This window comes from Daucus carota, chromosome 5 (assembly GCF_001625215.2).
Source record: "Daucus carota subsp. sativus chromosome 5, DH1 v3.0, whole genome shotgun sequence".
Lineage (NCBI taxonomy): Eukaryota > Viridiplantae > Streptophyta > Magnoliopsida > Apiales > Apiaceae > Daucus > Daucus carota.
The window spans coordinates 40,105,709-40,129,012 of record NC_030385.2 but is presented as its reverse complement, the minus strand read 5'-3'; the positions used below and the strand labels follow the sequence as shown (position 1 = coordinate 40,129,012).

The 23,304-nt window shown below is 33.8% G+C and overlaps 2 protein-coding genes and 1 long non-coding RNA gene across 38 annotated transcripts; 2 read left to right on the top strand and 1 right to left on the bottom strand.

Annotated features, from left to right (window-relative positions):
* Positions 1–116: 116 nt before the first annotated feature.
* Positions 117–2,548, bottom strand: LOC108219811 (large ribosomal subunit protein uL4c). Its single transcript, XM_017393337.2, has 2 exons — positions 1,568–2,548; positions 117–404 (listed from the first exon to the last, which is right to left on the bottom strand). The coding sequence occupies exons 1-2, from the start codon at positions 2,418–2,420 to the stop codon at positions 367–369; spliced, it is 891 nt and encodes a 296-aa protein (XP_017248826.1). The 5' UTR covers positions 2,421–2,548; the 3' UTR covers positions 117–366.
* A 5,633-nt stretch (positions 2,549–8,181) lies between these two features.
* LOC108221946 (uncharacterized) lies at positions 8,182–11,644 on the top strand. Its single transcript, XR_010292583.1, has 3 exons — positions 8,182–8,415; positions 10,192–10,386; positions 11,307–11,644. It is a non-coding gene; the product is annotated as an uncharacterized LOC108221946 (long non-coding RNA).
* A 2,903-nt stretch (positions 11,645–14,547) lies between these two features.
* Positions 14,548–22,992, top strand: LOC108223385 (uncharacterized). 36 transcript variants are annotated; one of them, XM_064093532.1, is made up of 20 exons: positions 14,550–14,767; positions 14,865–14,918; positions 15,016–15,231; positions 15,414–15,494; positions 15,577–15,641; positions 15,743–15,799; positions 15,892–16,255; positions 17,051–17,147; positions 17,775–17,959; positions 18,174–18,261; positions 18,342–18,475; positions 18,587–18,713; positions 19,306–19,400; positions 19,498–19,575; positions 19,889–19,942; positions 20,488–20,565; positions 21,064–21,138; positions 21,264–21,300; positions 21,479–21,550; positions 22,448–22,992. In XM_064093532.1, exons 7-9 carry the CDS (start codon positions 16,199–16,201, stop codon positions 17,933–17,935), a joined length of 315 nt encoding a protein of 104 aa, XP_063949602.1. In that variant the 5' UTR covers positions 14,550–14,767; positions 14,865–14,918; positions 15,016–15,231; positions 15,414–15,494; positions 15,577–15,641; positions 15,743–15,799; positions 15,892–16,198; the 3' UTR covers positions 17,936–17,959; positions 18,174–18,261; positions 18,342–18,475; positions 18,587–18,713; positions 19,306–19,400; positions 19,498–19,575; positions 19,889–19,942; positions 20,488–20,565; positions 21,064–21,138; positions 21,264–21,300; positions 21,479–21,550; positions 22,448–22,992. The 36 variants fall into 36 exon arrangements, 21 of the variants coding, with proteins under 21 accessions (XP_063949599.1, XP_063949613.1, XP_063949602.1 ...); XM_064093533.1 differs by having other exon boundaries at positions 19,498–19,820; XM_064093530.1 differs by lacking the exon at positions 19,889–19,942.
* The last annotated feature ends 312 nt before the right edge of the window (positions 22,993–23,304 follow it).

Here is a 23,304-nt window from a genome sequence, read left to right as displayed (position 1 = left end):
AGCTATACAAATCAACTAAATTTATTTCAAATCCGAAAGAACATTGACAAAACGATAGCAAAATGTAACTGTAGAACTTTGAAAAGGCCACCCGGTAGATCAATCAGATTGGAACATAACGAAATAGATTACTTACAATTAGAATGCATCATGATTTTATCTTACAAAAAAGGGTCCATGTGATTTTCAGGTGACTGATACAGAGAAAGAACCTCATATATTAACGTGAAAATTGTCATCAAACTGTTACAGACCCTATTACACAGGCACAAAAAGAACCACCCTAATGTGAACCGTTGATGCAATCTTTGATCTGCCACTTTTGGCTAAAGAATAAACTCTTCTTAGTTATCATCAGCAGATGTGCTAATCTGTCTCATCAGTGTTCACCTCTCCATCGGTTGCTGCACTCAGATAAGAGGAATGGAAAATAAGAAACAAAAAACGGAAATTAAAACAAAATTGTCAACCAAAACAATGTTGTGCAAGGCATCATCATTTTAACAGCAAAAGGCGTGCTTACGGTTGATACAATAATCCACAGTAAAGAACTTAAATTCATGCTACAGTGATTCATACATCAAGGAATATAAGTTTCGTTTTAAACTATAAAGACATGTTCTCATTCATGAACTTGAATATATGGAGATGCGTGAGCATGAGCATAACTAGTCCCACCATATTACCATTAAGAATCAAGATGCAAGAGATAGGAGACCTAATATGATCTGAGAAACGATGAGAACACCATCTTTTGCAGTTTAGAAACACAATTTGGATTTTGAAGTATTCTTAGGAGTCATCAGTTCAGATATGTATCTATAATGTTGGCGTAGAGTACACATTATTTTAAGATATCACCCCTAATCATAATGGTATGTACACATTATTTCAGTTCTCGGTCTATTTGGTTCGGTCCGGTCCGGTTTTGGACCGAACCGACCGAATGCTCACCCCTAATTATGATAGTGCCCATAATAACACAATTTCAATGAGGATGGTCCTGATACTACAATTAGGAAGAACGACCCAAAATACCACATGAAAAAACATTTTTAACTTGCGTATGAAGTGGAGGAGATACTAAAATCTGATATGTGTATTTGAGAGATGCGAGTTTATCGATGCCTTCTCGTAAGATATGCATGGGATATACATCTCCCAAATTTCTTCCAGTATAGATATGCTAGAGTCGTGTATCACCTACTTAAGTTCAGAAAGTGTGGCTTGGGTGGTAAGAAGTGATACTCAAGTTCATATTCTAATATTTTGGGGCAAGGATTATAATTTTGCACAGTAATTATACTCTTTATTACTCAACATTTCTAGCACGATTTATCCACTTCATATTAGCCAACTATATGTAACATATCCAAGCCTTATTTTTTTACAAAAAATGTATTCTTAATTAACTATCACTAATCACCCAACATTTCTTATATTCTGTAATAAATATCATATGCAAATTACAACCATACTACGACATTATACAAAAATACCCACACTGTAAAACAACAATCATAAACCATCCGGAAATCACATAACAAAAAATGATCAGAAAACTAACCTTCATCCTCACCCTCGTCCTCATCCTCATCCTCATCCTCATCAATCTCACTGTCCCCATCCAAATCATACCCATAAGCCTCATTCAAATACTCCACTGCATCCTTCGTGAAAACCAACTTATCCGAATTCAAAATATCAAATAAATTCAAAGTCCTGGGTGTCAACATCTTCAAAGTCCCAATATTTCTACCCGAAAGCCTCACATTGTCCGGGACATCAGTCATCAAGAACAACGATTTCTCACACGGATCAATCCCCAACCTGTTCAACAACCCGATAAACTCCTTTGTCTTCGGTTTCTCAAACCTATCCCCAAACTCCTCAATCACAATCCCATTACTCAATGCACTTGCCAATGCAGTTGAAATTGCTAATCTCTTCTCTTTCTTATTAATCTTGATGGACCAATCTTTAGGCTTTGGCCCAAACACCACTCCTCCGCCGGGCCGGAGAGGGGTTCGTCTCGACCCCTGTCTAGCCCGGCCCGTCTTCTTCTGAGGGTAAGGTTTCTTCCCTCCTCCGCGCACCTCAGCGCGTGTGAGCGTAGACGCCGTCCCGCGTCGCCTGTTGGTCAGGTCGGTGGTGATTCCACGGTGAACGACGGCGCGTGCGGTCTCCGGTGGGGCGGATTTGAGGGAGAGGGTGGTCTCACCGACTTTTTCGCCGTCGAAAGAGAGGATGGGGAGCGTGGCGAGCTGGGAGTGGATAGAGTGAGAAATTGAGAGGGGGTTAGTGGGTTTTTTAGAGAGAGAGCAAGAGTGTGTGAACTTGTGAGAGAGAAAGAGTGATGAAGAAGAGAAGTATGAAAGAGTTGAAGATGATAATGGGGTGGTTGTTATAGACACTGCCATTGCTATATATTTCCTCAAGAGACAGAGAGAGAGAGAGAGAGAGAGAGAGAGAGAGACGGTCTGTGTTATCTTCTCGAGTTATCTTGTTTGTTGTTGCCGAGTGTTGGCCTGTTGCAACGAGAAATTTGATTGAATGGATTTATGGGTTTTTACTTTTTACCCCGGTTTTGATCGATTAGGCCCAAGATGATCAACCCATTTTCATGGATACTTGGGCTTACAAAAAGGTTTTTTGGCCAAGGGTTTTTTCCGAGGTTTTTTTTCATTTCATTACTGATTCGTCAACTCCTACGCACTTGAAAATATATAAAATAAATGAGAAAATAAATAAAATTGTGTGGAAATTCAATTTTAAAACTTTTTCCTCAAAACAAATTATAAACTTTTCAATTTTAGAATATCTATCGACAAGATACATACATACATTGTTGTTGTCACAAAATTAAATTTTCGACTTTCAGTTACATTTTTGATAGACTAAAAGAATTTTGACCCTAAACTTTTCCAATATGAATATATGACAACAAAAATAAAAGTCATATAAATTATCTTCATTTCAACGGGATGCTTGTATCATCTAAAAATTTAGTCGAATTTGTGATTGGTAATTAAATTTGTCGAATTTAAGACCCTTTGTACTAGAATCTCAAATCATACATTATTATATGAAAATAATATAGGTCTGATTTTATAATAATTTAAGATAATAATACTATTTTGTTTTAAATATACTCTTTCATTATAAATAGTAAAAGTTGTTTCACAAGATTTTGTAATTAATCTGTAAAGGTTGTTTTAAATATACTCTTTCATTGTCGTAAGTAGTAAAGGTTGTCTAGTGTGTGTCCGACACATGTTAAGCGTGGAATGTTATAGATTTGAGAGATTTTGATTGGTGTGTTGGTTATATACGTAGGATTTCACCATTATTAAAATATGAAAGCCAATAAAAATGATTTAAACTTATAAAATTACATGCTTAACATGTGTCCATAAACATACACTAGAAAAATCGATAAATATAATTATAGTCGACATCATCTGAGATGTCACAAATATGTTTGAGAAAATCGAAGAGAATTAAACTCCTCTCAAAAAGCCCCTAGCCAGGGGCGGACGCACAGGCAAACAAGTGGGTGCCCAGGAACCCACTTGGGCCTGGGCTTAAAGAGTAATTTGTAATAAAATTATTTTAAATCCATCAAAATTTTGACAAGGAACCCACCTACTAAGTTACCCAACCCAATATAAGTAATGACCTGCTTTCGGTATAAGAAAAGCCCAAGAGAAAATGAAACAGCCCAGCATAAAAAGTGTCAGTAGCTTATCACGTTAAAAACTAATAGAAAAGCTTACCTCCAATAATTCAATTATATGTCAAGTACTCATCTTACTTTCTCTACCAGTCTGCTCCTCTCGGCAGGAAAAACCAATTTGGTCTCGATTCTTTTGGCTAGATTAATGTATTTAGTACTATCTAAGATCACCATTGCATTTTTTTTTGTTTTAACTTTTATACTAGGAACCCACCGGAAAAAATTCCAGGGTCCGCCACTGCCCCTAGCGTGCTCATATTTTTTCGATGATTAGCTAAGCTAACCAAGATAGCTAAATGGTGAACAGTTAAGATCTATGGGATAAGATTTGTTTCATCGTACATTTTGTGTTAATATCATTCTTGTAAAAATGCAGTAAGTTTTGGCAATTGGTGTCAGAATTACTGATGATAAACGGTATGGGCATTTCGTTTTTTTGTACTCTCTCTGTCTCTAAATATTTTTCTTGTTTGTGTTTTTCACGTTTGCCAACACACATTTTTTATTCTTAATAGCTTTCATTTCGTATTAGCATTAAATATAAAAACTTCACTGTATTAAAGTACTCGTGAATACGAATCTAACAAGATCACTCATGACTATATTTAGTCTTATAGATTAGACGTAAATTAGTAATTTATCTCATGTTATGAACAGTACCGACATCTCAAACGAGAAACGTATAAAGAAACGGAGGGAGTACCATTTAACAAATAAAATAATAATAAAAGAAAATCGTATATACGTATGAGATACAAAGCGAAACCTGTCTCCTTTTTTTCATCATCAATCAAATTACTGTTTGCGAAGAAACAAGGGATATGGGGCCGTAGATATATATGGGACTGAGATAAAATCAAATAATCACTGAATATAAATGTTCAAATCACTGTATTGTATCCGAGGACGGGTGGGATAAAACTAAATAATAATTGAATATAATTGTTATGGTCATTAATTCTAGTTTTAAATTAAAGTAAGTTTGTATGAAAATAAACTTTCTCACACACACACACACACATATATGAGTCTAATTCTGATAAAGACCTTCTTAAAATAAATTTAGAATAATATATGTTGTAAATCATATTAAAACATAGTCAACTATGCATTTATTTATCGATTTTAAGATGAGAAAATGCCAGAAATAACTCTTTTTCAGGGGTCATGTGCCCAAAATAACCATATACGGAAAATGTGTTCATTTTTACCCACTCAAATATGCATTTTACACATGCGTGTGCACTTTTTTTCAAAAATGTAAAGAATACGCATAGAGCAAATGCGCATTCACTCTGCTCGATTGCCTACAAGCTGTGTTGTATTATTTTAAACAAAGACATGTAACAGTTAACCAAGTGAGAAGGCATGCAAATACTGTTGAATATGACATGTGGGCCACATGAGTGGTGGCATACGCATGTGGAGAATGCGTGAATGTGATCATTCAATACGAGATACGCATCGTTTTCTATACACGCATACAGTGAATGCGTGTTTAAGTGGTCATTTAGGGCACTGTTCCCGCACATGGTCATTTTAGACAGTATTCTGTGTAAAGTGGTTATAAAAGGCACTCACCCTTTTAAGATTGGGTGTTGAAAAATACATATTTATTGATAGAAATTTCCATCACATTTATTTAACCTCAGTTGACATCAATAAAAGTATATTCAATTTACTAATATAACTTTTTTTTAATATTATATAACAATATATATAATGAGTTTAGAATTTGATAAATCATATTCTAAACACATAATTTTATTAGGATTGAAGAATTAATTTATATTCTCTGCACTAGTCTTATTTATTGTATATTTTTAATTTCAATATATTATAATCTTTCAATGAACAAAAAGAAAGAATTATACACTACACCATATATTGGATTCAACAACACTTTTTTCAGTGTTACAAGCAAAAGTGTAGCCTTAGATGCCATGAAACTGATCAAAATTGATCTATGGCTACACTATATTTTATCGTTACCATTAATATGAATAAATGTTGCCATATACATGATTTGATATCTATGGCTACGCTGAACCCAGTGTAGCTGTTACTCCATATAACAAGTGTAACTAATTTAATGAATAGTAGGCGGGCACATCATATTTATCAAGGCGGGTCAATTACCGGGTTCTCAAAATTTTCACTTGAGCGCGGGTTAATCAAAATTTCCACTCTCACAATTAACTCTCACACCTCTCCCTCACTCTCTCTCTCAAGCCACTCACTCTCTCGCCCATCTCTCTCTCACAGAGTTTTGAACAACTCACAACTCTCTCTTATATCCCTCTCACACACACTCTCTCTCACTCATTTCTCACCCAACGGAGTTGAAGTATGGATCTCGAGCAACGGGTCATAGAAAGGCGTTTCAATTAGGGTTCTTCGACAAAGATTTAAATTTTGGTTCTTCATTAATAGTTTCAATCGAAGATTCTACAATGATGGGATCCTAATTAGCTAGGGTTCTTCACTAGCGGGTTTTGAATTAGGATTCTTGAGTAACTGATAATTGAGTCTTCTTTAGGTATTCTTCTTCACGGGTTCTTCTGGGGTTCACAATCTCTACTCAGCCCATATTGATGTACAGGTTCTACTCGGATTCTTAATTGGGTCTTCTTCTTATGGGTTCTTCAGGTACTTTTTTTTTACCAGTTTTCTTAAAATAGGGGCTTCGATTGAATTTTTGATTGAGGACATAATGTTACATGTCTTTCAGATTCACACACACACACACACACACACACATATATATATATTTTATATATATATTTTACATTATATTTGACTGCTAGCTAGTTTCTTAATATGTAGATTATATGATATCTAGATTTTGAATGAATAACTGTGTTTGGGAGATGAGTTGGTTATGATTTAATTTAATTTTGAAAATGTCGTGAAATCGAGACATAAGTTAACAAAGTGATGATTGTGTAAGTACTTGTAATTTAAAACTTGATGAAAATGCATCTATTTTGAGATTCTATATCTTTCTGTTAATCGTTTTGCTAATTGCATAATGAGGGTCAATGTTAGAGAGCAATAAATATATATTTGTTTGGTATATTAATCTTTGATATTGTTGGTTCTTGTCAGCTTTGTTTTATGTAGTAGTTTGTTGTCAATATTTTATTGGTTTGTTACGAGTCTACTATGTATGACATTCTGTTTAGAGGTAATGTAGCTTCAGAGATGAGATATTGAAGAAGTGCAGAGGTTAGAAGAGGCACGACTTATTGAGGAAAGTGCATTGGCATTAAGGACATTAATTCTGCGATGACATTTGGAAGTGACGCTACTAAGGGCAGTGGCTTACGTGATAACACAGTGCTTAGGAACAATATGCGGTGCAAGGTTAGTGAAGACAATAATGGAGCATCCATATAACATCTTAGGTGGTGGTGTCAGCTCAATTGCACAAGGTTACTCAAAGGCTTCTACCTTGAGTGCCGAGATCATAGGCACTTTCATCCTCATCCTCACTGTCTTCTCCGCCACAGACAAAGCAAACATTGCAGAGAAGCTGTAATAACCCGGATTTTAAAAATATTTTTATTAATATTATAAATGATTTTCTTAAAAAGAAGGGAATAAGATTTAATATTTTATTCCAGTTTAATGAGTTTTCAAGGTTTTATATTTAAACCCCGGGTTATTGTGTTATTGATAAATAATTGTATTTTTAAAACTGATTTTCATATATTGTTTCGAAAATTCTAGATGATTATTATGTGAATATATGTGTGATGTGAGTAAGTGGTATTGGTGGATTTGTTGGTTAATTAATTATGGTTAATTATGAGTATTATATGATTAATATATGAATTTTTGTGAATTTTATATTATCTGGTTTATTGCGTTAACTGCTCATATGTGTTCCTATTTGAGAGATTTCAATTTCTATATGCTCAGGAGAAAATATAGTTTATTTGGATATTTTCATATGGATTTATGGAATGTTAGATGATTTTATAATCGATTTACGGATTAAATTGCGTATATTTATATTTATATATTAATTATTTGACTTCCGTAAAACCGTCCACTCGTAACGGGGTAGCAAATTTTCTTCCCGAAAGTTTCAACAAAACTCACCTTTAGCCTAATTTGAATATTCCGGACATTTTTCGTGTTTTGACTTTTTCGATCCGGAGTACGGTTTTCCCCAGAGTCGGTCCGGCGGAGTTTTTCGGGTATTTTAATTGTTGATGATTATCCAGTTTGTCTCGATAAGCGTGAAACTAGATATTTTGATTATTATATTAATTCTTATCTTGTAATAATTGCAAATGGGACCCGCAGACTAATAATTGCTTTTAAAAGCCCCGTTTTGATGATTATCTTGAAAACCAGTACCGATTGGACCCCGCTTTATTAATATAAAGCTATTAAATACGTATTTTCATGTCATACACGATCCAAAGGGGTACCAATTATTTGTAAATATAAATAGACCTTTCTATAGCTTATTTTCACCCGTAAAATCATTTCACCAGTTTCTTTTTACGAATACCGAGAGAAACCGAGCGGTGTTCTTCGTGTTCTTCATAATCAAACGAAGATTTGAAGGTGTTATTGGAATCCGATGGAGGCGTATAAATAGTCAAAACGAAGCTCTTGACGAGTAGAATCTAGTATAAACATCCGTTTATATGCAGATTGAACAGGTGATTTTATTTTATTTTTATAAAATTCGAATTATTAAGATTTAAATAGTGGATTTTTGCAAACGTGTTTGTTTGATTGTTTTGATGATTCCATGTTGTAGTACATGTTTTTCTCGTCGTTTTGGTATATTATATGTTGAATTTTGAGTCCAGAAACATATAGAAAAGTCCGTTTGATTATTTGGTTGTGTTCTTCGTTGTTCTTGAATGTTCTTAATCAGAATTTGGGGGATTTTGTTCGGGGGATTCTTGATGAAATTGGAAGATGCAGGCATGTTCTTGAGGTCATAAGGAGTTGTTTCATGTGTTTAAATCGTGTGTGGGAGGCTGGGAAGAACCTCGTCGGAGTTTCGAAGGAAACTCGACGGCGGCTTGAATTTTCAAGCTTTTTCCGGCCAATCCTTGCGTGATCTGTTGAATATGAGGGCATGGTGATGTTCCTAGTAGTGTAAAGAAGTTATTTGGAGGTTTTGGTGTTGAACGGAGGTTTGCAGCGCCGTTTCCGGCGAAACCAGCGGTGGCCGGCGGCAAATTGCCGTTTGGTCACCGAACTCGTGAAGGTGGTGAAGTTACGATACCCAGGTTTCAAAACTGACAAAACAGCCCCTGTAACTTCTGAAAGTTACAGTTTAAACCTTGGTCGAAAACTTTCAAAAACTTACAAAATAAACCTTTTGATTTAATTTTCAAAAATTGTTTTATTTAATTATTTTGATTTTCAAAAATAGTTTTTAATTATTTCTTGATTTAAAAATAAATCTAATTTGATTTATTAATTAATTTTAATTAGTAATTAATTATTTTAATTAGTCAATTAATTTAAATATTAATTGATTAATTATTTTAATTAATTATTAATTGATTTTAATTGATTAATTAATTGGATTTAATTATCCTTTTTGATTTAAAAATTCCGAAAAATAGTTTCGAGCTTTAAAATATTTTTCCAAATTATTTTCAAGGCTCGATAATTGTTTATGAATGATTTCAAGTCCAATTTCAAGTATTTGGGACTTGATTAATTATCCGAAAAGTGATTCTTTTATCGATTTTAATTCCGAAAAATGTTTAAAAATTCCAGAAAATTCTCGAAAAATCATTTTAAACCCAGGAATTGATTTGACATCAATTGGGATGGGAGACTTAATGTGTAATGTGTTGTCTGCTATCGGTGTAAGGTATTATATGTTGAGAGCGGAGTCAGAAAACGGTTTTGGTCATAACTTTTGATCCGTAAGTCGGAATCGAGTGAAACGAAAGAGAGATGAAAGCTTATAAAGTCTAGTTTGATATGACATAATATTATGATGGAGTCGAGAATCTGAATAATTTTTGTTAAATGTGCAAAATGTGATTATATGTTATTTGGTTGCTATTAACTAATGACTACGTGATATACATGTTTATTCATGATAGTATATGCGTGTGATAGATGATTTGGATGACATAGTGTCGTGAGTTGATTGATATTGGATAAGAATATATGGATTATAGTGATTGGATCTTATTGGTTGATTGTTGATTGAGATAGGATAACAGGTGGATAGTCTAATAAATAGACGAGACGATGTCGGATTTTCGATAGGATTCATATGATAATTGATTGGTAATATGTTATGTGGAATATGACTTGACTATATGGTAGAGTCAAAGCGTGATTACGTGTTAAGTGATATGTGATAAGTTTAAAGGGGTATATAAGTGGGTATCGATATACGTGATATGTATATGCGATATATTGTTTAGTGACTATAGTATTATCTTATTCTCGTAAAGGATTTGGACGAGACGTGTACGCTCGAAGACGTCAGAAAGTCGGAATGGTATTGCAAAGCGAATAAGGGATGAATCGAGTAAGCGAAGCGATGTGGCGAATAGAGTATAGCTAGAGATGGTCTAGAGATGACGAGATGCATAGATTGTGAAAGTTGAAAGATGAGATAGAGATGTGAGACTGGAGTCAGATTTAAGGCAAGTATCCTGCACCCTGCTTTTGGATATATTGCAAATATTCTGATTCATTCTTTTGATGTGTTGCAAGTATCCTAAACCTTTCTCTTGGAGATATTGCAAATATTCTGATCCATTCCTTTGGTATATGTTTCAAGTATTCATACCTTTCTTTTCAATGTTCGAAAATGCGAGTATTCTGACCCATTCTTTCTAATCTTCAAGTTTCTAAAGAATTTCCGTTTTACAAATTAATTCGAAGTTCAGATTGTCATTGAAGCATGTGTTGCTCAGTGATAGTTAGAGCTTTGAATGAATTGGGATCTTCTTGATTATTCAACCCGCCATTGTCATGCTGGTTTAGCAGGCTAAATTCAGTTGCTTAGCCGATAATGGAGGATATTGAATAGTTAGGGATTTCCTGAACGATGATTTATGAAAGAATGGACTGTGACTTATGAAAAGTTTATTATCAAAGTTTGATTTGAAATTATTCAGTTGTTGATGATGATTATGATTATGTTCTGTTAATTTACATTGGCTTCTTGAATTGAATTAGAGAATTGGATTATTGTTTTTATATAAACCTGTGGACCAGATTCGTGGTCATGTTAGGCCAATGAGTGCCTTGGATCCAGTGATAGAGCATGGCGGGGCCTGCTCGGGGTTAGTGCGGAACTGATCAGCTGCCTAACCTTGGTTTTAATTAAAATGTGATAGTCCAATTCAATAATTCTTTGGAAAGATTGAATTTCTCAGTTTAAATGCTGCAAGGTATTGTAAATCATTCTATACAATACCATGAACTCATGAACTCAGGTTGAATCCTCTTATATCTTGAACTCGTGAACTTCTGTTATATCATTTCAGAACTATCATTGTTTATTATTACTTGCTGAGCATTGTTGCTCACCCTTGCTATTCCTTTCTAACCATTTCAGAAAGGCTTAAAGATGAGATGATTGATTGAGATTGTGGATAAGGCTAATGCTAGGCGAGGAAACAGAGTGGAGGATCCAATGGTCGGGGAGTGTTCAGGAAAGTTGATGAGGTTGATGCAAGCTAGAGCTGTGCTATAAGGATTCAAGTGTAAGTCATAGCTGGAATAGTTGACAGTGATTCTTCTTATCGAAGATGATCTGATTTGGTAAGAGATGTTGTGTAATAATAGTGGTAGATTCTAATTTCAATACTGTAACCTGGATGCGATCCTGTTGCTTTTACGGGGTTTAAATGTCTCTTTCGAATCATTTATTAAAGTTTAAATGTTCTCTTGAAATTCTCTTATTATGGCTTTCAAGTTTGAAATTCAGGTTCTGAAATCATTTGATTTTTGTTCTCTTTCAAAATCTTTTATTATGGTTTTCAAGTTTTGAATTTCAGGTTTTAAATTCTCTGATTTTTATTATCTTTCCAAAAGAAAAAAAAATGATTTCAAAAGTGTTTAAAAATGGGTTTTATGTGGTGACGTCAGAATCCAGACCCCCGGATTCCTGGACCGTCACAGAAGCCTTCTATATCTGTATGTTAATTTGATCCACTTCTAATTCCTTTTTATTTAGTATAATACGGTACTATGAACTCATTTTTGTACTATTTCATATGTTGCAGCACTTTACATATTAAGGTATGGATTGTACTAGTTGATTTCAGAAGTGTGTGTTATACTATAGAGTTTGGTTGAAAAATACTATAAAAGAATATATCATTTGCAAAGACTTTACGGACTCCACATCTTCTATGCAATCTGAAAAATAATGTCAAATTTGTTTCATATGAACAGGCTTTGCTTCTTTTGCCTAAATGATTTGCAGTATTTATGGTGAACTTAGCTATGATTCTGATCACCGACACTAGCATTAATCGAAACAATAGTGCAATTCTTTTAACTGGTACATGCTAACATTATGATGAAAAGTATTTGATGTTAACTTTATTAATGGCATCATTTATATAATTTCTTATACTTGCCATTATTTTTCTCAAGCAATTGTTGCTGCTCTTTTCATGAATATATATATATATTGTTACACTTAAATAGTTGTCCGATAGAGAAATAGACAAGGTGATAATGCCTATTTATGTATTACTAACTTATTTATTTATGGAGTTTAATTTCCTTTTATTTTTAGTGGACAGATATGGTGTGTTTGAAAATATAGTTGATTTGATTTGATATATAAAATATATAATGCAGAACAGACAAAATCTATATATATTTGCTTCGAACAATATCTAGTCTTTTTTATAATGATTTTTTTTTTTGGATTAATATCTCCAGGTAGACAAAATGATGAGTACTTTCTTATTGACAAGAAAAAACCGACGAAAAAGAGGCATGCAAGAGATGGATGATAAATTTGACATTAAAGTACAAGAGATGGGAAAATATTGGCTGACAAGAACCTTCAGGATATCAACAAAAGTGCCTAATGGACATTACAATGTCACTCTTGTTTTATTTGGGATTATGATGATATTGTGTATTAGTAGTTAACTTAGCTTTTGAATGCTACTTACGTTGGCAATTGTATACTATTCATTTTCTGGAAACTTGGTTAATGTTAAGGTGATTCTTATTTGGATCATTTTTATGTACATTGGGAGGCTTGACAGGTTTTAATGGAAAATAATTATTTTTAATATCATGTTTTGCCTGTTTGATTAAAAGTGTTGGTAATTTACTTACAAAAGTGTAGCTATTGACTCCAAACTGTCAAGCTGTAGGTGTTGGCAAAAGAATAAATGAGTGTAGCTATAAATATATATAAGTCCATAGCAACATTGTTCTTGGTGTAACCATAGAGAAAACAGTGTTGGCATAAGTCTATAGTGCCATATAAAATAGGTGTAGCCGTAGACAGTGGCGGAACCAGGACTAAAAGTCAGGGGGGGCTGAAAAATATTTCGTCATCTATACTTGCATATATAACTTTCTCAATATATATTATCATACTATCATTCATTCATGCATATTCCATCCTATACTATCCTATGGTAGCGGCTATTTTTGTAACACACCCAAATTTGACAAAAGTGTAGCCATAGCACTTTTTTTTTTGCTTTCAGTAACACTTTTTTGGCTTTTGAACACAGTTTTTCAGGTGTTGCTGAAGGCCATATATGATGTAGTGTATATAACATCCATTAAACAACTCACTTATTAGTTGCCTCCAATATCATCATCACACAGTTAACCACAAACAACATTTATACATAACATCTTGAAAACAAAATTTTACATGTTAACTTGTCACTTAAAAGTAATGAATAATAAATATAAGCAGCTACCCACAAACAACATTTATACATATAACATCTTGAAAAGAAGACCTTACCTGTTAACTTGTCATTTAAAAATAATGAATAATAAATCAAGCAGTTTACATGAAAGGGGAATTAGGATCTTAAATTAACTTGTCATTTAAAAATAATGAATAATAAATCAAGCAACTTACATGAAGGAGGAATTAGGATCACGGAGTTGTAACTTGTGCTTAAATAGCTATATAATGTGTTTTATCAATAAATATCATTTTATTTTAAATATATTTTTGAATTTAAAGTCTCATTTCAAATCAATTGCTATAACTATTAATATCATATTTTAAAATTATGTTCTATTTTAACAATCGATTAAAAATTAAAAATTAGTAAAATGTAGTATTAAATGCCTTATAATAACTTTAGAATTGTATATAATAGAAATTAATGTCATCTTCAAATAGACAATTCATCAAAGTTGATTATATTATTGATATATTTAATAAGTAATAAATTATTGATAATATAAAATTATTAAGAAAAAACAATTTTCATTTTACATTTATCAGTTTAAATACTAAATCATCTTTTTGAATACTAATTTTCATAGATCGGAGAGTCTAGTTAATCCAAATGGTTAGATTCTACAAGAACATCATGGTCATCCAACACGCCAAGCAAAAATAACATGATTCAGCACCATGGAAATTAAATAAAATGCGAAGATCGAAGATAATGTATATAATGAGAAAATCTATATCTATATCTATATAATCCTAATTTGTGAATACAAATAAATTGGAAATTTACTTTTTCTGTCCCTCCTGTTTTTTTCTTTTACTACTGCAGAGGGTCTGATCTGTAATTTCCAATTTATCTTGAATAATCCACTTCGAAACGGGTTCCGACCCGAGAACATTTACCACTGTTTTCTTCGGCGTTTGATGAAGAATCCGAAGGAAAACGGGCGACCCATCACTACGTTTGAAATTATGCTGTAGTTGCAACTACCCATAGTTTCAGGGGAGGTTTCCTCCATCGACTTCAAATTTCATAATATCGCTGGCGACTCTTTCTCTGTGCCTTGCTATTTCTTCAAAATTCCCCTCTCTGAAATTAACAGTGGCCATGGATAGTGGTTAGTTTCCGTCTACTCTTTCCCCTGTGATTTTGATCTTTTGGCATTGTCTTCGTTGCTGTTAGTGTTAATTGGTTCTGTATTTGATTGAATTCAGTGTGTCAAAGGAGAAGAGTGATAAAATAATCATGAGAGACATTCAAGCAATCAGGTTATTATTGATTTTCTATCGGTCATCATTCATCATTTACGGATGTTATATTTCATTGAACTGAGAATTGTGTTTTTTTTTTACAATTTTATTTCAGAGATCAATGTGATATTAATCACAATGACACCGGTGGAAGTAAGAATTCGATGTCGTAAAAATCTTCGCTAGCATCTGCATTTTTTGTGTCTTGACTAGATTATGGGGCTAAACCCACCTTTGGTGTCAAGTCTGCTCTTGCATACAAATTTATCGATAAGGCTCTCACATTTAGGGCGAAACTTATTGCTCTTATTGTTCCTCCATAGACTGAAAGGTATTTTATCAATAAGCCTAATACTAATATTTGCTCTCTGCTCTCTCTACACTGAATTATGTATCATGTGTTATCCAATGGTTTCTTATCTCTAGGATAAGAGAATTTGTAGGTGGTTGGCACCTTAAATCTCTCTCTCACTCACACGTTCATATATCTAAATGTTTATTTTTAATCTACAGTTGATGTACAATAACGGGACAAGGCATTTGGTACTTCTACTGAACTCTGTGTTGACGAAAGACAAAGAATCGCCACAGATGGTATAATAGTTGTCAGGTAATTCTTTTGTAGCTCTAAGATGTACATCTCCTCTCTAATATGTTTATCACCACTATTATGCAGCATTAAAATCTTGCGCTCTCAAACCGTTACAAGCTAGGACACAGCTAAAATCTTGGATGTACAGTGTAAGCTTCCTATATTATATGGTTTTTTTGCATTTTGTTTATTGTAATGTTGTTATCGATGTCAGAAATCACAGGTTCTTGACATTTCATTATTATTTTAGATATTTTCTGGAATGGAGTTAGACTATTTGCTTTTCGCTCGCAGAGAATTATGGGAGGTAATTTTCCTTTTTAATTATTTTGCAACTCTGTAAGTTAGCATGTGTTTACAGTATGACATATACTTGAATTTTAAGCTTATTTTGTTCAGATGGAGACAATGGTGGATCACATAAAGTGTGACCATGGTTATACCGCAGAAAGTCCTCCGATTATTAATGTATGGTACTTTGAATTACCCCATTCCTATCTTGGTGCTAAAAGAGTGGGATATAATATATATTTTGTTTTGAGGTTTTTTACTTGAGATCATGGGGGAATTCACCCTAGAGCAGCAGCAAGCTTTCCGTCAATTTGTGAGTGGCTAAGAAGAATGAAAGGGCACTTACTGATGGTGGGTATGATCAATGAGGGGCCCCTTGATCAGCAAAAGCTCAAGCGTCTGATCAAGCCTATTGATGGAAGGTGAGATCATATTGGTTGCTATTGAGAATCTTAACAAGGACGGATTTCAGGTTTGTCTTGCACAATTGCACTTCATATCTTTGTTACTGTTAAATTATTTTACTTTTGATTTTCATATCGGTGACCATAACTTATACCAAGTTTGAAAATAGTAGTTTAAAATCTGTAAACAGTGGCTAAAGTTTATAAGAGCAACTCCAACCGACCCAATCTGTTAGCTAAAAGCCCACGTGGAAAGCCCATATAGCTAATAGAAAGCATTTCGTCCTCTCCAACCATAGTCTGTAGCTAACAATAATTTTACATAACGCTATTTAGTTTCCTATATTTATCAAAGTGCAGCAGATCTGTAAGAACCTCCACGTCATCTCCCTCCATTTCACAGCTCCCCTCCAGCCATATCTTTCCTCCAACTGCCATCCCTAATACTCTTTTCCCTCAATAAAATATTATTTTTTAAATATAGATAGTAGTTATAGCTAACATGGTTGGAGCAAATCACCTTTTTGATTATGTATAATTTTGCTAACCGTTATTTTATTATATTTTGTAATATAAACTCAAACTGCGCTGACATGTGAGTTTGACCTCCATTTTGTTTTTATTTTTGTTAAAAAAAAATTCTATGCACCAGCCAAAGCAAATCTAGGCATTGTATGATAAACAAGAACTCTCTTTATACAGCTCCTCCAATATAGATGAAGTACTGCATCATTACATAAGAACATGTACAAGGAAGAAATTAAAAAACACAAACTATTTCACATCCCAATGGTTATGAATCAAACTGTTGCTATTTAGCTGAACATAGTATGCAGTACAAATGGCTTTTGCTGTGATTACAGGTCCTTCCGGCTTTTGTTTATATAGGCAGTGTGTTGACGGGACGTGACCAACAGAGTAATGTGAAAAACACCCACCTTCCTCCTGGTAGCTTGCAAGGTACATACTCTTGCTTGCGTTGTCACGTTGTTTCATATTTATGTAATTATCCAATTATCTTATTACAATTTTCTTTTTTTATACTTTTGAATTTAACAGGTCGTTTCCTGAGTCCTGAATACCGGTGACATATAGGGGTTCGGGCTATGTCATAGAGGTCTTATGTTCAAAAGAAACATAACAAAAGAAAAATTAGACAGTCTTAACTCTTATGTTCTGGGATTTGGGATTTGAGTTAGCAATCGACAGTGCATATAAAGTGTTTGATGTGTGTTAATTTTGTTTTATTTTTGTTGCATACTTGAACCGATAATAAGAAATGAGCTAGATAATTAATCCTCAAGTCTTGCATTTGTCAATACCCAGGTGGGATTATTTATATTTAATTGGCAAAACTAAATATAAATAATCCCACCTGGGTATTGACAGTGCTGCAATACCCAGGTGGGATTATATATTTTCAGTATACAACATGCATTGCAGTTACAGCTACAGTGCTGCAGAATAGGTACACCATTGTGAAAAGAGTCTCTAGGGTTGTAAATTGGGCAGTAGGGAGTTTCTCTGACAGTTCTTCATGTTCTTCAACTCTTACTAAGAAACGTCTCACTAGCTTTTCTCGGCCAGTGGATCTTGAGAAGTGCAGTGATATTCGAGGTGATTTCATGAAGTGGGGTTCCCTTGGTTCGTGCAGGAGATCGAGTTTTGCCTCTGGGTATGAACCACTAAAAGAAGAACCTTTGGGATCAATTATTGACATTAGGAAGGCAGTGCTTCAGTCACCTTAGGATCTTGCAGACATTTGGGATGATGTAATTTCTCTTCTTTATCTACCACAGTAATTGTTATACTTGAACCATCAGGCTTTTGCATTCAACTACATATATCTTGACCAGTAACATGTACATTTTGCAGTTTCTAATACGTGGAAACTAGGTTCGAAAGCAAGATTTTTTCAATTTTTAATACAGGATATGATTACTCATTATAATGCATGATTGATTTTGTCTTTTTAATTGATTTTAGGAACTTTGGATTCAAGCAGAACTCTTGGCAATTTAAGCACAACCTAATTTGATTTTCTGTTGAACTTATTTGCAGAACTCTATACAAGGTTTTAGTTTACAGTTGTAATATATTTTCTTGAATAATTTTTATTTGCAAATTAATAATTTCACGCCTCGCCTTGCCTAGGATGAGTACACAAGCAAGCAAGATTTTGAGATATTCAGATAGCACTACAACATTCACGGCAACCCTCTAGATATGTCCTCGAAACCGGTGGTTAGTAACATAGGCCAACTGTAGGAATCTGCATTATTTTCATGGTACTGACTTTTATAAAATTCTGAAAATTATCTACCGTAATATATTTGAACCTAATCAAGCTTTACATGAATATGAATTACTACTATTCTGTTAACTGTATTGTGCTACAGCTGTTTATTAAAGGAGACTTTATTTACCTTTGATTGGTCCAACACGCTAGCAGATCTGTATCAACGCAAGCTATGGCACCAGCTCACTCTCAGGCTTAATCAATTTGTAGCCCTGGCTGTTTTTCAGGTTTATTTTTACCATTTCTTGAATTTGTTGTGTTAAAATTTGTATTCTTATGTTAAGTTTTATTATTTGATTGAAAAGCTGTTATCTTTACTGCAATTAGGGATTTTGGATTGTCAGACTTTAATTCTTTAGGTGGGAGAAACAAAATTTGGAACTTTAATGAGTTTTTTGTCGTAGAAGATCATTTTTGAATTCAGGTGTGATTTGGAAGTCTGCCATGGAATTGGCACAAGAGTGAATGTGTGACAATAGTATTAGTCTTCTTTTCCTTGATAAATTTCAATGCCAAAGTTTTTGGTCATCCACAGGACAAGAATTTTTTTTATATTTTTCATATGTTAATTAGATCTATTTGTTCTGCAAAATGTGAGTGATATCGTAAGGTAAAGTAACTACAACAACCATTGAAAATTCTAGCATTGTCTCTTTGATCATATAAAATGAAAAAAATACTGGGAAAAGATAGAGCAATATCTTCAATAAGGAATCAACATTAAAGCCAAGAACAAATAATTATACAGCAGATAATGACAAGACAAGTTTATACGATTATAGCATTTAAAGTTGAGTTCTGCTTTCTTTTTTGTTCCAGGCATACAGCTAGAACTCAACATGACCAGAATCTGGTCATGAGCTGAGCAGTGACCTTGATTATACATCAAGATTATACAACATGATCGTTTGAAGGTTGGTCGGCTAAGGGCCGGAAAGACATTTACTCTGGTCAATGTAATCATAATTACTAAATTATTTACTCCATGTGATGTCTGTCTCTATTTCACAGGTAATCAGATTCTTGGTGGCAAAACACAGGGGCATCTTACGCCATCACAAAGAAGGCTACGTGGTGTTGTCCTGTCTGGTAAACATTCTATTATAAACAGGCATTTAAATATTGGCTAAGATTGATTGCATTGTAACAAGTGCAACAACAGGCAGTGGTGGAATATATAGAAATATTATGAGTTAATGCCTTTGTTAAAAGGGAAACTGGTTTTCACTCTGTTTACCTGTTCCTGTTAACATCGATCCCTTAAAAGATGTGTTTCCAGTCACAAGTGCGCCTTCTAAGTTAGCATTATTCAAATTGACCTGCATAAAAGGCCTGTAAGTAGCCGTGTTTTAGTGCCAGAACACCATTACAAATTCCTTTTTTCATAATTCCTTTTTTGTAGTGTACTTAACATTTGATCTGGTAGGAATCTGTTCAAGCGCGTCCCAAGATTCAGGTAAAAACAAACAGTACTGCCACCGCACACATTCATGTTGTAATTAGGTGTTACCTGCCTTCTTCCTGTTACATTATGTTCATCAAAAGCCTGAAGATCGTAACTTCGATGCAAATCATTACGTACTGGAAATGTCCTACACATTTTAAAAATTCTTACTACTGTCTTTTACTATTTCTTGATGCTTCAGACTGTGACTTATCAATGTGAGGGGAATTGCATTTAACAAAACCACTCCTACATGAGCCTGAGAAATTAGAATCACCATTATTAGAGTTATAAAATACTCGATATATAGGCTACATTAAATAAATATGCCTTGGACATTTCGCCCAATGATCACGTAGTATATATCATTCATTCAAATAATGAACATAGACTTAAATGAACTTTTCTTAAATTTAAAGCTGACTAATCACAGGCTGTGGCTATGCCCCTGTTGGTGAGCTTGCCCCATCCAGTAATATATTTAAGGCTTTGAAGTCTCTATATATTACTGAGGTTTGTAAATCTTATTATGCATGTTTAATCTTAAGACATAACAGGTTTTCAAGACAGGCTCGGGACTCAAAGTCGAGCCGGAATTACACAGAAGGGGTTCAAACCTTCAAGCCAGGCATCGGGTATTTTTAGATCACGTGTTCTTATTTTCTGATGCATAGTTCAATATAATCATGACTTTTTAATTTAGACAGCTCAAAGTTAAGTGATGCATCTATATTGTTAGTGACCCTTATCATTATTTTGTTTGATTTGAAAGTTTTATTTATCTTTTTCTTGATTATTGTGAGTGAAGTTTTATTTAACTTTATTTAATTTGCTGAGGTGTGATGTTGATGAGTTTGTGGCCAAATCATTGGCTCAATTCCTGTTTAAATTTGCATCCACTGTTGAACTTCGAGACTGTGACTTATGACTTTGAGGAGGAATTGCATTTAACAAAGCCACTCCTACTGATTGTGGTAACAATGGCATAGCAGATATGTGAATCTTATGATAACCGAGATAACCGACTAAAATGAATATGTTGCAGATTCCTGTGAAGTAGAGTGGTATATAGCTTTTTACTTTCAACAGTTTTAACCCCCTAATTTCAATGATATGTAATGTTTTAAATCCAGATCCCGGCGACATTACTTAACTCTTTGTTCCAAAAGGATGCTGGCAGTTGTTCAGGGTTATTGCGATTCTCACAGGTATTTAGTCTTTTCCATAAGTTTGGTCATGTGGTATGTTTCACCTCCTTCGGATTTCCTGCAGTAACCACATCATGTGCAATTACTCCTGGGGTTACTAATAGAACTTCCCTGGACTTTTTCAGCTAAATTTGTTGATTCTTGGCCCACATGATACGGGAGGTTAGTGCACGAGGTCTATTAATTTGTTTATTTGGAGATCAATTTACTCTGGTTCTAATTAAGAAGTCAAATAAAAAATAGATTTATAAATGCATGTCAATTTTATTATTTTTGAAGCATGTGCAATGATGTATGTTAATTTGATAAGTTCTTACATATTTGATAATTGTTCCCTCAGAGGCAGGGCTTAGAATGACCAAGTTTGCATAGATTTGCTGAGGTTCAAGTGCAGTACTTTCAAGGATAAAAGGTAAGGAATTAGCAGTTATTAAAAGTATAACAAGATAATTATTTGGCTCTGACTACTTTAATAATAATATGCTGAAATTTTGTAGCGCTATAATGGTATTGTGATTTCACTTACAATATTTGATTCAAAAATATATTAGAGGTTTAAATTGGCTATAAAATGTTCCTTTCTCTTTACCAATATAGACCTCATCTTCTTGAAAAATCCCTGCTTCTTATTACTTTTGTGAAGTTGATTTTTACTTTGAGGTTTGTGGCTATTAGCACTAACAGTGTGTTAATGCTTTGTATATGATATTGCTTTGCTCATTTGGTCGGCATGCTTAAGATGATGATTCTAAATTACAAATTATTTGGTTATGCTCTCCGTAACTACTCTGGCTTGGTAGATGTTCATTAGCATTATAGCAATTTGAAGGGAATCTTAGACCTGGACTTCAGTTTGGACCCTAACTTAGATTGCATCAACATTTAACTAAACTTTGTCCTTGCTGAAGTCTTTTAGTCTCAAGCACCTCCTATCATGGTATTAGTGGAAATAAAGCTACTCAACACTTTTAACAATATGACTTTCAAAATTGATGGTGTTAGAAGCTCCTTTCTTATAGCTAAACCTTTAACTGGTATTGTTATCAAAGAGCCATGTGCCAACACTTCTGCAAGTCTTTATGTGGTTCCTAAAATCAGTGCAATGACAAGGGTAAAAGAAAATAATGATTTTTTTCCCAATTATTTTTATTAGTTCTCCTGCCATATTTGTGACTTTATTGTATTAATGTGTGTTTTTATATTTTTGATGTGTTTTTGCTTATTTCTATTTATGTTTACTATCTGGGAAAATTTAAGTGGTAGCATGTCTTGCTCTAGGTTTATAATCAAATGACTCTCCTATAAACAGAACTAGCTTCTTCATCGTCTGAGAAACTCAAACAATTTTAAGAAAACGATGAGAAGTCGAGGTCCTAGAGAATGCACATAATACTGTGTTGCTGAAAGACATGGCTCCTGAACCTCTTAGCTACAATACAAAAGTATGCGCATAGATTTTTTCCCTACAGCTACATATTGTATGCTCAAAACAGAGGAATAAAGGATGTTGTAGGATTGTCAGTTCTGCATCTACGAGGCAGATGAATGGATTATGATGCAGGATTGTGAGTTCTGCAGGTACCAGGCAGGGAGGGAAAAATATCAGCATGCAAAGATCAAGTGACCTGAGTAAATAAGATTGAGTAAGAAAACCTGTTTTTTTTAGTACTGTCATGTCAATTTCTTTGATTTTTTCACGCTGATTCTATTAGCGCTGTAGTATGTATGGATGCACTACTGTAGAAAACTATAGATGCAATTGAAGTGGTTAATTAATTTGTAAAACCTATCTTCGGTGGACCTTTGTAATGTACCTCCGTCCATTCGTGAATTGAAGCACTATATTAACCGGAATCTTTGCTTTCACAGTTCACTGCAGCAACAAATTGGTCAGGGATCCTCTGTATTCTGATCAAATACAATGAGTTCTACTTAATCAAAAAATTATATATAAATGTGTAAATTTAATATGAGATAATAAGATTTGTAATCTCTGTAAAGGTGATGAAGCTTAGCAGCATCGAATTCTCACTACCAGGACCAAACTGATAAACATAGATCTTGATAAGTTAATTACCAATAAAGATCACATCTATATCTATCATGTAAAGCATATCACAAGAATAGAGGAACATGATTTTCTCATTTTCTCATTGCTTTAGCTGA

Coding starts and splice junctions, on each gene's coding strand:
- LOC108219811 (XM_017393337.2), bottom strand. CDS start 2,420: ATGGCAGTGTCTATAACAACCACCCCATTATCATCTTCAACTCTTTCA. Junction 405..1,567: donor GGACGAGGGTGAGGATGAAG/GTTAGTTTTCTG, acceptor ATCTGAGTGCAG/CAACCGATGGAGAGGTGAAC.
- LOC108223385 (XM_064093530.1), top strand. CDS start 16,199: ATGGAAGGTGAGATCATATTGGTTGCTATTGAGAATCTTAACAAGGAC. Junction 16,256..17,050: donor TTAACAAGGACGGATTTCAG/GTTTGTCTTGCA, acceptor CTGTGATTACAG/GTCCTTCCGGCTTTTGTTTA. Junction 17,148..17,774: donor TCCTCCTGGTAGCTTGCAAG/GTACATACTCTT, acceptor TTTCTCGGCCAG/TGGATCTTGAGAAGTGCAGT.